The following is a 15,424-nucleotide window of genomic DNA, read 5'->3' on the forward strand; positions in this document are numbered from 1 at the left end:
GAGCCTGTGCCTCTGTAGGAAAGTAACAACGACTTAACTTCTGGAAATGACTTCGCAGCTTAGAGCCCAGCAATGCCTATTTTGGATTAAACTGTGTATTAATTAAGCTCAAACGATTTCAACATTCATCACGTTGCACTGCACCTCACAGAAAGCAAAACCAAAACAATCCTGGAGTTTTGAGTGAGGAAAACAGACACCCCGCACTCTCACACGCGCGCACTCGCAGCCTGTCTAAAGTGCACAGGCTCAGGCGGCCAAGGGACCCGCGCCGGTTCCCGCGGGCGACCTGCAAACCCTGCCTGGGGCCCAGCAGGCGCTGCGTCCCGGCGCGTTGGCAGTTGGCGACCCCCCTCGAATCCCCCTCTGCTGCGGGCTCCCCGTGGCCTTTGGAGGCTCGGTGAGTCGGCTCCAAATGTTTTCCATATTTGTTCAGCCTCCATAATTCGAATACCAGGGCAGGCCGAGCCAGCCGTGCGCCGCGCTCCAGGGCCCAGGGCGCCGCACACGCACCCACCCACCCAGCCTCGCAGCGCCATGGGCAAGAACAAGCAGCCCCGCGGCCAGCAGAGGCAGGGGGGGCCGCCGGCCGCGGACGCCGCTGGGCCCGACGACATGGAGCCGAAGAAGGGCACGGGGGCCCCCAAGGAGTGCGGGGAGGAGGAGCCCCGGACCTGCTGCGGCTGCCGGTTCCCGCTGCTGCTCGCCCTGCTGCAGCTGGCCCTGGGCATCGCCGTGACCGTGGTGGGCTTCCTCATGGCGAGCATCAGCTCCTCCCTGCTAGTCAGGGACACTCCATTTTGGGCTGGGATCATTGTAAGCATCGAGTCTGTTTTGCCTAAGCGCGTTTGCCAAACAGGAATGCGAAGTCGCATGGTCGAGTTGAGACTAACCCAGCTGCATGTGCCCTTCCCCGGGTTCACTCCTCTAACTCGCGCTCTGCTTGGTGACTGATGCGTGGGGCACTGGGTTTTCCCGGGCGGGGCACGGCTGGACGCGATAGAACTCCTGCCCCTCTCCTGCTCGCCGCTCCCAGAGCCTGCACGGGGCCTGACTCTGACGCTCTGAAGCGGGGGAGTTCATTTCAAAAGCTGCTTATTTTGGTCAGACTGAACAACCTCAATAACAACAGCAGATTCATTCGGGCTTTTTCCTTATCCTATTACCAGACCCCACCCCTGTCCTTAAGCAAGTGGCAAAAAGTGAATTAAGTTCATCTAGTAAAAGCAGCAGAGGAGAAAGCCTGTACTTGGAGTTGCCACATTGAGTAGCATTCATTTTATGTTTTAAACTGAAGCTCCATTAGTAAGTTTCATGAAATGATGGGCTAAGGCAGGAAATGCGAATACAGCAAGCACAGCCTTAATCCACTGGAGTCTAAAGTGGGATAAACTTAGGGCGCTGGCCATGGCAGAAGTATATTTGGGACTCCCCTAATGGATGTACTGTTCTAAGTAGAACAGTACTCAGCTGTTGTGAGTGTTGAAACGTATAGCATACTTGGCTTGGTTAAATGAATTCTTTAATGTAAAACGGGTGCCACTTATTGAATACCTACTGTGTGCACGCCCTGCTAGAGGCCTTACATGTATTATTTCTAATCCCCACATCATCCTGATGGGATCGTTTTAATCATTCTCATTTCTCAAATGAGAGAACCCACGCCAGACTCACCCAGGGTCATGAGTGAGTAAAGCATTCAGCCATGCTGATTGCTTTTTATGCTAGACTATATCTGCATTTTCCTCATTGAACCACGCTGCCACCACATTTGGTTTGTAACTTTAATATTATGTTATATTACAGTGTCTTGTAGCTTATTAAACTCTTTCACATGCGTTATTTCATTTGACCCATGAAACAACACTTTGAAGTGGGAATTGTTATTCCTTTCGGATGTGAGGAAATAGGCTAAGAGAAGTTAGATGACATTCTCAAGCCCAGAGATTGAATGTGGTCGAATCAGGAAAGACTAGAAATGACATTTTTGACTCCTAGTCTCATATTGCATCCTTACTGCTATTACTGACCACAGGAACTATAACTCACAAAACATCCCTCAAAATAATTTTGTATCACGGACAGACATTAGAGAGACCTGATATATATGCATTGATGGAGGTATTTCCTAATTAAGATTATTTGAATACACAAATTTTTGCATAGTAATTTAAAACTTTAATTTTTGTGCTAAGAATTCCCATGAAATTATCATGATTGGAGTTTTCTAAATCAAGTGATTTTAAAAATAGCTTTTCAGTAAGATATACTGGGTATTTCAGACACCTCAATGACTATCCACATACCCAGGGGGAAAAATGTCTGGCCTTTAATGCCAGGGGAATTAAAACAAAGAATGAAGCTCTTTCATTCAATGTTTTTAAATATCATTTGCGAATGTGTTCCCCATCCTTTCTTTATTGCAACTTCAAAAAGCTTAGCACCAAAGAGGTAAATTAGATAGAGAAAAAACCTATTTTAAGGTTTAAGGCATGAACATACGAACCGTGCAACCCAGAAATGTTATGAACTAAATCTCCTGGGGGAAATGATGTTTCTAATTGCCCTGGAAGCTCCCTGGGTGTTGCACAAAGGGCATTATATACAGCCAGGTCTCTGCTCTTTCTGGTTTTCTTTTTTATCATCTAGGATTCATTTGAAGTTTGCTCTCAGTACATAGCCCTCATGAAATCTGTCATCTTAGATTTTCTTTCAGCTGAGAAGCTATGTAGAGCAGAGCAGCTAGTAGAGATGTCCCGAGACTAGTGAGGAGGGTCTCTGAGAAACCAGGCCAGGAGCAACTGTCATCCTAGCAGGGCCAGAATTTGGGCAATGTGTCACTGTCTCACACAGACACCACGGTCTGCTTGTCCCCACCACGCTGTCTGTGGTTGGTCACGGGGCACTCTTCCAAGCTTTCAGGGAAGGGAAAAGAAGCAAGGCAGATGGCGAAGTGCAGATGTGTACGCACCACACCTGGTGTTGAGCCCTAGCTCAGCCACTGTGTGCCGAATAACTTTGGGTTTTGGGGTTTTTTTTGGAGACAGAGACTTGTTCTGTCACCCAGGCTGGAGTGCTGTGGCATGATTTTGGCTCACTGCAACCTCCCCCTCCCAGGTTCAAGAGATTCTTGTGCTTCAGCCTCCTAAGTGGCTGGAATTACGGGCGTGCGCCGCCACCCCTAACTTGTGTGCCGAATAATTTTGGACAAGTTACTTGACTTCTCTAGGTTTCCATTTCTTTACTAACCAAATCAGGATGATAATAATTCCTACCTTTTCGGGTTGCTTTGAGGATGAAATAAATTAATACATGTAAAGCACTTAAAATAGTGCCAACAAATGGCATGGTTCAATGAGTTAGCTTTACTTATCAGCTGCTTGGGAAGCAGTCACTGGTGGTGTCACTCTTCAGAGGAAAGGTGGCTTTATTTCATCTCTAGACTTGCAAAACTATCATTTTTGACTTGCTACATTTCCAAGACTAGTTTGAACCCTGAAGAAAATATCAGTTTGGCTGTCTCACCTTTCTCTGTTCTCAGCCAAGTCACTATTTAGCAATCGCAGTGGTATTTGATTGGTCCAGTACTTTCTGAATCTTTCTGGAGGTTTATAAAAAGGAACTTGGAGGAGAGTGGCCTCCTCAAGGTCATTTTTCCTTTGGGATATGCAGTGATTCAGGGCTGGTATATCCTGCTGGGTTATATCAGTTTTCCCTGTTCAGGAGCCCCACCAAACCAAAGCAATCCAAGCCCATCGCTGGGGCTGAGGCTGAGTCACACTAGCCCCAGGATGTAGGCTGAAGTCAAGCTGAGGGAGGCACCCACGCCATCTACAACTTTCCATGTTCCACTCTTCTGTTTCCCCTTTTTCTGGTTGCCTCTTCTCATGTGGTTATCACTTAATTTTACAGGGGCCACTATCCCATTAACTTGGAATTTAGGGATTGCCATTTTCTTAACAGAACCTGGATATATGGTTATATAGGCTATATCCACTTAGGTGACTTTTCTTTGACCAATGCCTGACTGACTTGATGTATATTCAAGGTGTGGTTACAGACTAAAGAGGCCCTTGGTGATCTATGATCAGAAATTTATGTCCAGTGGAATTTTAGAAAAACAAATAGGTCATTTTTTATCTATCCATAAATGTGACTCCAATCCCCAGTCAAAAGATGATTGAAGTCTTTTTACTTTGATTACAAAAGATTACTGTAAGGGGTGGGGGGAAACCCCAGAATGGAGTCACTATGGAGACTATGTAACTTGTAAAAGTGCTGTTCATGTCTTATAATTCTTTATAGATGGTTTCAGGGATGTAAGTCATACCGCAATGACAAAACAAAGTGAAATAGCAACTTTTGAGGATTCACTTGGCTGGGTACAGGGCATCCTAGGACAAAGAAGTTTGTTCTGCATTTTATTCTGTTAATGGCTTTAGTAGCTAAGTCAGATGGGAATTCAAGTTTGCTCATTTTTCTGGAATTCTTATTGATGAAAAGTGTGTAAGGATTGAAGTAATCTAAGGACTTTGAGGATTTTACTTCTCACTCAAATGAATACCGTTTTAGTTTAGGTAAAGCATTGCATGCTTAACCTTTTGTTTTCCCTTCTTCATTCAGTAACATCTGGGGAGGGTGTCTGCTGTGCTACGCAATGGCCTAAAAATAATGAATCAGCTACCTGGAGGAGATCTCCAGATCCTGATGGACACATGCCCTTATTATATCTGACAGTAATGAATACTTCCGATTAGAAAATTTAACCTACACAAATATTGTTAAGACCCATTTACCTTTCAAAGTATTCCACTTGCAGTGATTTATTTGCTTTGGCATCTCTACTCCAAAGTCAATTTAAGTGCAAACTCTTGCGTCTCATCCCCAGTGAAAATACTTAGTATTCAATATTCTCTTGGCCCTTGTAGGGAATATTCCCATGGAAAGTAGGAATTTCTTTGCCTTATTGTGCTTTTTAACTTCCCCCACTCTCCCTCCATTGCTCCCATACCCCACTCAGTGGAATAAACACCCTGAGATAAATACCGTATTAATCAGATTGGAAAGTTTAAGGCAAGGGCTTAAAAGAAAGGGAAGAATATTTCTTTTATTTAATGCCATTCGTAAAACTCATCACACGAATCTGTAATGATTAAAAGTCCTGTCAAAAATTTCAGTAACAGCTTTCATATGTGAACTTATCCTAAGAAATTCAAGTTGCAGGTTTATTCAGGTTTTAAAAACTGATTTTAAGTCTTGCCTTAATGGAAGGGGAAATTGGGTGGTCATTTATTTTAAAGCAGAATATACCACGAAACTCACAAGTAGACATATGACATGTAGCAAATAACAAACAAATGTGATTGTTATCCAGATTTTATAAGTAGAGAAAGTAAGTTAATAATTTAGCTAAATGGTTTGATCATAGTTACAAAAAGTAACTAGAAGAGAGAAAGGTTTGGCATTAGGGTATGGGATAAACCCTCAAGTCAAGAAGCTAAATGTGGTGTTAACTTTCTATAGAGGTGTACTGACATTTGAAAATTTTAATCTGGAATTACATTTTTAGGCGTACACTGCATAGTAACAGATTATTCTTCATTTTGGGACTTTATTATGCTTCCAAAATATAGTGTAGCATCCCTGGTATCCCTGGGAAATAATTTTTATTATGGCAACTGCCACAGGATTGTTAGGAACTGAGGAGAGATAATTACATGGCCCATCTCAATCTCCACTGAATACATAGAACAATAATGACAGGAAAATTATCTTATAGGCATAGGAAGTTCTCATAGTAAGTATAAAAATGGAATGCAATTGAATTATTTTGGCAAAAGAAGTTAATTTTAATATATATGGAAATAAAATGGAATATTCAAGAATTTGGTGAGGCTGGGCACATTGTCTTACACCTGTAATCCTGGCACTTTGGGAGGCCTAGGCAGGCAAATTGCACGAGCTCAGGATTTTGAGACCAGCCTGGGCAACATGGCAAAATCCCATCTCTACCAAAAATACAAAAATTTAGCTGGGTGTGGTGGCACCCACCTGCAGTCCCAGCTAATTGGGAGGCTGAGGTGGGAGGATCACTTGAGCTAGGGAGGCAGAGGTTGCAGTGAGCTGAGATTGCACCACTGCACTCCAGCCTGGGCAACAGAGTGAGACCCCGTAACAGAAAAAAAAAAAAAAGAAAGAAAGAAAGAAAGAATTTGGCGAAATGTTTCCTGAAAGAATTTCAGGAATAGAATAAAGAATAAGATAGGTTAAGATTGAGTAAAATCATTAGATGTTCAGGATCAGCAGGAGAAATGTGTTTTCACCTCTACTTACAGCCTTATACTAAGCCTGATATGCAAAGGCCAAGAGAGTGCTTATATATAATGACGAAGTTGTCCCTAAATCTTCTTCCTTTTTTTTCGTTTGAAATAAGGAGGAGAAGGGGCAGGTTCTGATGTTTTTCAATCCTGTGTTGTGGATATATTCAACTCAGAAAGTTAATGTCTGCAAGCTTTTGAGATGTCAGTCATCATTTTGGATTTAATTTTTTGATAGAAATACTGGCACATAGATTTTGGGATAATCAAATGAAAAATAAAATAATTCATTCTCTTACTTTAAGTAATATTCTCAGGGCCACTATATATTCCCTGACACATAATGGATAGTTAATAAATGTTGAATTGAAATCTATTTATTCCATACTTGCCATTATCAGAGCTTGTGTTTGAACATGCATATACCCATTTTTAAACTACATACAGTCACCCCTTAGTATCTGCAGGGGATTGGTTCTGGGACTCCTGATACCAAAATTCACAGATACTCAAGTCCCTGCTATAAACTGGTGTAGTATTTGCATATAATTTATGCACATCCTACCATATACTTTAAATCATTTCTAGATTACTTATAATACCTAATACAATGTAAATACTGTGTAAACAGTTGACATACTATATTATTTAGGGAATAATGACATGAGAAAGTCTGTACATGTTCAACACAGATGCAATCATCCTTTTTTTGTCCAAATGTTTTCGATCCGTGGTTGATTAAATTCATAGATATGGAACCCACTGATACAAAGGGCTGACTGTAGTTGTATATTCAAACACAGACAAATTTATTTATGACATTTAAGACAACTATGAGGTAATGGTAAGGAATGTGTTATTATTCCATTTTGGCTTCTGGATTCTAGAATAATTCAGAACATATTAACTTAGCATTACTTAGATTTTTTATTTCATGTTATAAAATGGCAGAACTCAGGAAGGTCATTTGACTTATTTTGCACTCTTCTAACTAGAATAGGACGTATTAGGATTGATGTGACTGAATGCTAGATGTTGATATTACCACTCTCACCTTTTATGAAGAAAGCAATGGCATAGATTTCACTAATGTTTAGTCTAACAGTTGAATAGCTAAATTGCCAATATGACCTCCTCTTTCAATGTGGTCTGAGAAAATGGATGTTTTCGAGACTTGCTCTTGCCTTTAGCTGTATCTGAGACATTTCTATTAAGGGGTGTTCTTTCACTGGATCCACTTGGTTGTACTGTGCCCAAAAGGGTTAATGATAACATTAAAAGGAAAGACAAAGGTTATGTTGAAGAGTTCAGCATATATGTTTCTATGTTACTGTAGGACAGTGTATTAGTCTGTTCTCACACTGCTGTAAAGATAGTACCTGAGACTGATTGATTTATAAAGAAAGGAAGTTTAATTGACTAACCATTCCACGTGGCTGAGGAGGCCTCAGGAAACTTACAATCATGGCAGAGGCAAAGGAGAAGAAAGTCATGTCTTATATGGCTGCAGGAGAGAAAGCACTGGGGAAACTGCCGCTTGTAAACCATTAGATCTCATGAGAACTCACTGACTATCACGAGAACAGCATAGGGGGAACCACCCCCATGATCAAACCAGCTTCCACCAGGTTCCCCCTCAACACGTGGGGATTACAATTCGAGAGAGATTTGGGTGGGGACACAGAACCAAATCATATCAGACAGGAATGTAATCTAGTCATTAAACTTTAATTAGGTATAATTCACTGCAAAATGCAGTTCATTTTTAGGTCTTCCATCCTGGCAAACTAAGGAAGTACTGGTCAAAAAAAGTCCATCAAAATCCAGAGCTGGATGGGACCTCATGATGTCATAGTTTAACCTTCCAGTTATTATTTGCTGTGAATGTTCAAGTCTAGGTTTATCACGATGAGTTCATAAGCTTACAGTGAACTTCTTTTAAAAAAAATAGATGCTGGGAACAGGCTTTACAGCATAAGCTATATAAAAACCTATTCCATAGGCACACCCTCTTTCAGATGGTTTGGATACAGTCTCAGATCTCTGTGTATTGAGATAAAACTTGGCAAGAGTAACTCTCAGATGCCTGAGTGAAGCAGCTCACTCCATCACCCTGGTTAATTTTAAAATTCATATGTGTACACCTACACATATGGCATTAACTAAAATACATTTTTCTTTCTGTCTTAGTCGGCTCAGGCTGCTATAACAAGATACTGTAGACTGGGTGGCTTAAACAGCAAACATTCATTTTCTCACAGTTCTGGAGACTGGAAGTCCAAGATCAGGGTGTCAGCATGGTTAGGGGCTGGGTAGGGTTCTCTTCCTGGCTTGCAGGCGGCTGCCTTCCTGCTGTGTGCTCACATGGTCCTTTCTCAGTTCATGCATGTGAAGAGAGGAAGAGATCTCGTTCTCTTCCCCTCTCATGAATCCTGCAGTCCTGTTGGATTAGGACCCCATGCTTAAGATCTTATTTAGCCTTAATTACCTCCTAAAAGCCCTATCTTCAAATATAGTTACTTTTGCGGTTAGAACTTCAACATAGGAACTTAGGGGGACACAGTTCAGTCCATAGCACTTCCGGTGAGGGTTATACATTTGCCCTTAAGAATCAGTGATTCTTAAGCTCGTTTCACAGCTTATTATTGAAAGCCCTACGGCTTTCTTGGAACAGCTAGAAGTCTGAGTGTTTCTGATAGGGATTCTGAGCCAGTAAACTGACACGTGGAGGTACGATGGGGTGGTGTGGCTCTGTGCTCATGCCAGTAGTGAGACATATGGAGGAGGTTGTTTTCATTGCATTTACAGATTGCTTCTTTTGTCAAATTTCTGTAAAAATAAAATCAAGTAAATCTAGCTAGTGAATACAATCCTAAGGTTAACTTAGGCATTTCCTTTGCTGCATTAACTCTTTAAGGCTTAGGAAACTCCATGCTGTAAATTCCTTCATTTCTTTATGCTCCAGGGAGTACCCTGATGTCAAGATGTAGCTTAAGGATGCTTTGGCTTCTGACACAAAGGCGGCTGGCTGAGTGGTATGGTTGGGAAATGCTTATATGTTCAGCCATTGATCAAGCCTGCTGTCCTGTGGGGAGTAGTGATCGCACACTGTGGGCACCCCCTACCCTCCCTTTGAACCTTATGAGGTAATAGTCTTCAGTAGGTGCCTTCGCTCTTTGGTAGATCTTCACTTTGACACACATTTAAGGGCTTCTCATTGGATTCTGTTCACTCACTTAAGAAGTCCTGAGTTGGGCTCTGCTTTTCCTTCACTAAGTACTCTATTGCAGAAACCCAAGTCACCCAAGAGGGAAAGACCAGGGAAAACTAAAACATGCAGCCTTTTGTAACAATTGATCCAATCTCAGTTCCAAAACGAAAAGGCATGGCAACAATGGGATACTGTAAACTCTCCAGTTTGATTTTTGATCTTATTTAAAGTCAATGCTCTCTGACCTAATGTTGCTAGAGCCACAGTCCTCTCTTAATTATGAATTTCATAAATGTGAATGTTTCAGTACGGTGTTTCCTGGGGCTGGCAAAAGTCCAGTAAGTGACAGGACATTGGAAAGCAAACAGTTTGTTCACAAATGAGCGTTCTCAGATTCTGCTGAAGAAGTTCTGTTGGACCTGCTTCTAATCTTTGCAGAAATGAGCAACTCTCCCCTGGCTAGGAGTGCCATGGTACTGAGAGAAGTGGTGAGAAACCTGGAGGATGTGCTTTTAAGTGGCATCCCACTCAGTTGTTTTTAAAGCGTTAGATTCAGCATTCATTGTAAGGAGCAATTAAAAACCCCTTTTAGATATGTTATTATCAAGCCCTCTCTTTCATATGGAAGATAATGACCGGAGACCAGAAAAGGGGGCAAGGGCTGCTAATGTGTTAACTAGACTTTGACGAGGGAGAGAGTTTTAGCTTTATTACTAGGTGGGGAGAAAAACATTTCCCTGGCTGGCTTCCTTCTGAAGTATCAGGTGTGGCATGCATATCAGGCCATTAGCCTGATCTCACAGGCTTAGCCCCATCTCACATTTAGCTATGCCAGGAAAGCTATGAAGGAGGCATTTTCTAAGATAAGGGCAACAGCATTTCAGTCCTCATCAATTCTGTTGGAGGATGGAGGTGCTCTTCTCTCAGGGAGAAACTTGCAGGAGGACTGTGCCTACCTCAGGAAGACAGTGGGGCACCCAAGGCAGTGAAGAGGGCAAACTCAGACTCCTTAAGGCAAACATATGATCATAAATGAGAAGGGATTTCTTCATGACTGCATACAGAATTCTGTGTACAGAATTTGAATCTTTTAGTTTATGAGTTACATGTTCAATAAGTTTATGTACTTCTCCCAGGCTCTTTGCTAGTCAGGTTCTGAAACAGAAGGACCAAACCCACACAGGTTGGCTTCGTCTCATAATCTTTCCGTGAACAAGTAGCTTGAGAAGCCTCTTAAAGGGTTTTGGTGTGCATTAAGGGCTCGAGACCAACTAGGAATTTTTAAATGCACATAGGGTGACCATGACTATTGTGTTATACAACCCTCAAGAAAGAATTCTTCTTCAGTCACCAAATCGTGTGCGTCACAAATTTTTCCACCTCAAGACCTCCCTGAAGCTTTGCTCCCCTTCTCTCTGTCCTCACACACACATCACAAAAAGCTCAGTGTCTGGCTAACCCGTGTTGCCATGGGAGGCGAGGGGGAAACGTGGGAGAGGCTGCAGGCTGCTTGGGGACACTGACCTCCTCATGTTGAAAAGGACAAAACACTTTCAAAGGAGAAGTAATATTATAATATCTATTACTTTATGTTCCCTTACACTGTTTTTCATAAAGTGCTCTCAATTAGAAAAGCCACTTGATAATATTTTTAAAGGTTGAACAAGATGGTTCTCTCATTTATACTCCCATTCCAATATTACGTAATTCAATTTATATTGATTTACTGTACAATTTCTATGCACCGTGCTATTTAATATGTTTATATTTATTGCACTATTAGACATATATGAACCCAGAAGTTTAATGTAGAATTATCTCTGCAGTGATTTCTAGAATGGGACCTAATTTGAGAACTGACTTAATTATGGCTAAGCAATGAAATCCAGCCCATGACTCTACCACTGGGGTAGGCTCAGTCCACATCAGCAAGATTCCTTTCCCTCTTCTGAGGGCTTGAAAAATCCTCAAGTGAAACAAATAAACTATGGATTGTTTATTTCTTCCCACAAATACTGTTTGTAACCATTCTGCCCCTCCTGTTGATTCATGAGAAAGGCTGGAACACAATCTTTGATTCTCTTACATTCTTTGGAAATTGATTATTTTGCAAGAATAAGTATTTATGGAACTTGGTGATTAGTTTCTGGTAAGTCATCCCAAGAGTGAGTTAGGAGGTTGAGAAGAAACATATCAGAAGCCTATAGAAGGGTGCTTACTGGTGAAACAGAACCGTCTCACGCCCTAGCCACTCTCCCTCTGTATTTTCAGACGCCAGGTATAGTGCCCCCAGGAGCTTAGTCCCTGGGTGAGGGAACACAGGTACAACTAACTGCAATTTAGTTTTAAACACAAAATGCCAAGGTGGTGCCTTAAACAATGTACTGTGCTAGCACAGAGAAGAACGTGATGAACCCTCAGGGTAAGATCAGAAAAGGAAAGGAGAGAGGGTTTGAAATTTGAGGAGTGGCTCCAGCTTAGGAGTATGGGTAGAATTCTGGCTCTACTAACAATGTAGAATCATTTTCCAAAAAATGTTTGGTAATGATTTTTAAATTTTCATTTCTGTATGAATTTGAACAAACGTCAGTAATTCTGTGCAATTCTATGATTTTTAAAATTATAAACATTTAAATTGCATAATAACATAGAAAATAATAAAATGCCCATTTATCCATTCCTAGCTGTGCTAAATTTAAATATTTTGTAATAATTGCTTTTTTTACTTTTTAAGAAGGAAAACACTATATTGCATTGAAGTCCCCTGTGTTTTGTTTCTTAATCAAATTCCCCTACCCCTCCCATCTTCCCCAGAGATATGTACTATCCTGAATTTGGTATTTTTTATGCCTAAGCCTGTTTTCATACTTGGAAAATATGTATATATCCATAACCAACACATCATATTTTAATTTTTATACAGATAGTATCCTATCATTTCTGCTCAACATCGTTTTTGAGATTTATTTATAATAGTACACAGATACCATTCATTAATGTTTGCTGTACTGAATTTCACTGTTAGGAATATACAGCATTGGCCAGATACAGTGGCTAACACCTGTAATCCCAGCACATTGGGAGGCCAAGGCGGGAGGATTGCTTGAGCCTAGGAGTTCAAGCCTGGGCAACATGGCAAAACCCTGTCTCTACAAAAACATACAAAAATTAGCTGGGTGTGGTGGCATGTGCCTGTTGTTCCAGCTACTCAGGAGGCTGAGGTGGGAGGATCATGTGAACCTGGGAGATTAAGACAGTGGTGAGCCATGATTGCACCACTGCACTTCAGCCTGGGCAACAGAGCAAGACCCTGTCTCAAAAAAAAGTGGTGGTGGGGGGATATATAACAGTTAATTTATGCATTCTCCTGTTGAAGAGAAATTGTTTTCAAAAATGATTTTTTATTTTGCAATTACAGTGTTAACAGTGGATATTCTTGTTTATGACTCGCTGTGCACATGTTTTAAAGTCTTATTAAGGCGTATTCCTAGAGGTCAAATTGTTGGGTCATAAGATATAGGCATTGTCAAATTTCTAGATATTGCCAAGTCACTACCACAAATCCAAATTGAACTAACTTACACCTCACCTGCACCAATGGTAAATCAGGGTTCTTTACCTATCTTATTTGTGTGCAATGGTATCTTGTTTTAATTTGCATTTTGGGCTTATTTTATGTTGATTGGCCATTTTATTTTGTTTTCTATGATTTATTTATTCAAAAATATTTTCCATGGGTTGTTTGTTTCTTATTTATTTATAGGATTTGTTACTTTTGTTACATAATCTTTGTGGTTTTAGGTACTACAAATATCTTTTTCTGGTTGGTATCATGTCTTTTATTTATGGTGTTTTTGTTATGAAAAAAGATTTGATCTTAATATATTTATATGTATCAATTCCTTTTTTATGGATTTGATATAGCTTAAAGAAATTTTTCCCTACTCCAAGGCTATAAAAATACTTTTCTATTCCATTTTCTAAAAATGTTAAAGGTTTGCTTTTGGGCATTCATATCTTTATTATAAGTGGTTTAACTTTTTGCAATGATGTGAAAGGTCTATGTATTTTTTTCTCACATGGATTGATAATTGTTTTAGCACCATTTAATAAATAATCAGTCCTTTTCACACTGATCTGTTACACTCATTTATCATCTGTCAAGTTTCCATATTAGATTTGCTTTGTGACTTTCCTTAGTTCTATTGTTTTATTTGGCTATCACTATGCCAATACCATTGTCTAAATTAAAATAATGCTATAATGCATCTTGTTATAAAGATGATAGGATAAGCAGCCCACCCCAACCCATCCTCCTTCATTTTATTCTTCTTCAAAATTTTCTTGGTGAATCTTAGCCATTTTCTCTTGCATATACACTTTAGAATGGGCTTTTCAAGTTCCAAGAAAAATAGTTTTGGTAATTTCCTGGGATTTGTACTTTCTATACATGACCAAAGATGATCTCACCATTTATTTGGGTCTTCTCTAATGTCTTTTATCTATTCTTTTGATTATTGAGTTTACTTTAATTGCTTTATACTCAGTTCATGTGTTTTTCATATCAATTATTGGATATTTGATTAGACTTATTTTGTGACTAATTTTTATAAACAGTTCATGAATGCTTGGAAAAAATGTGGATTCTCTCATTTTGGGGTTTAAAGTTCTATACTCAATTTTAAAATTAAGCTTGTTAGTCATGTTTTTTCAGCTTCTACATCATTACTGCTTCATCTAAAGGTTACTGAGAGATGTGAGTTAAATGTCCTAAAATTATGTGGTTTTATTTCTCCTTATAATTCTGCCCATTTTCATGTAACATTTTTAGTCCACTTAATAGCTACATACAAGTTAATGATTATAAAACGTTCCTCTGGTCCTAGGTTGACAGCTATTTTCTCTCAGTTTTTTGGAAATATTATCCTATTATCACTGGACTTCAGTTATTGTTGCTAAGACATTTGCCAAACATCTAATTGTTGTTCCTTTAGAGGAAACATGCCCCTTCTGGTTGCTTTACAGATTTTCTCTCTGTTTTTGGTTTCTACAGTTTGCTACAGTATGTCTAAAAGTGGATTTGGCTTTTGTTAATCCTACTAGGGACTGGCTATGTTTCCTGAATCTAAGATTTTTGGGTTTTTCATGAATTCTGAAAAAATTTGAGCCTTTTTTTCCCTAATATTGGTTCTCCCTTCTCTTTGATCCATTTGCCTGGAATCGCTGTCAGATGTATATTTAGAACCTTCTTATTCTCCCTCCATATTTCTTATCCTGTCTAGTATGTTTCATCTCTCTTTATCTCTCTGTGCTGTATCTTGGGTTATTTTCTCAGATCTTCTGGTTCACTATTCCCTTCTTCATTTAGGTTTAATCTGCCTTTTACCTGTCCATTGAGTTCTTCCTTCTAGCAATTTTAATTTTTCATTTCTAGAACTCACTGATGTTGTTACTGATGTTATTTTCATATATTCCTGGTGCTTCAAAAATTGCCCTGTTCTTTATGTTTTCATTTCCTTCCTTCATGTCTTTAATTGTTTTGAATGTACTTTTTATAGGCTCTGTTCATTACTTCCATTATTTGGAATTCTTATAGCTCTAATTCTTTTTTTTTTAATTATAGTTTAAGTTCTAGGGTACATGTGCACAGCGTGCAGGTTTGTTACATATGTATACATGTGCCATGTTGGTGTGCTGCACCCAGTAACTCATCATTTACATTAGGTATATCTCCTAATGCTATCCCTTCACCCTTCCCCCACCCCATGACAGGTCACGGTGTGTGATGTTCCCCTTCCTGTGTCCAAGTGTTCTCATTGTTCAACTTTCACCTATGAGTGAGAACTTGCGGTGTTTGTTTTTCTGTCCTTGTGATAGTTTGCTGAGAATGATTGTT

The 15,424-nt window shown here is 40.0% G+C and overlaps 1 protein-coding gene across 2 annotated transcripts in view; it reads left to right on the plus strand.

Moving 5' to 3' along the window:
• The first annotated feature begins 205 nt into the window (after positions 1-205).
• SSPN (sarcospan) overlaps positions 206-15,424 on the plus strand; it is a 38,121-nt gene continuing 22,902 nt past the window's right edge. The window contains exon 1 of one of the 2 annotated variants that reach the window (XM_005570416.3): positions 206-400. Coding sequence is in view for 1 of the 2 variants with exons in the window: in XM_005570414.4 (XP_005570471.3) it covers positions 538-816 (279 nt within the window). In the remaining variant the exon portion in view is untranslated. Of the gene's footprint in view, positions 401-441; positions 817-15,424 lie in introns of those variants that run through there. The other variant, XM_005570414.4, reaches the window with a different exon arrangement.

This window comes from Macaca fascicularis, chromosome 11 (assembly GCF_037993035.2).
Source record: "Macaca fascicularis isolate 582-1 chromosome 11, T2T-MFA8v1.1".
Classification (NCBI taxonomy): Eukaryota; Metazoa; Chordata; class Mammalia; order Primates; family Cercopithecidae; genus Macaca; species Macaca fascicularis.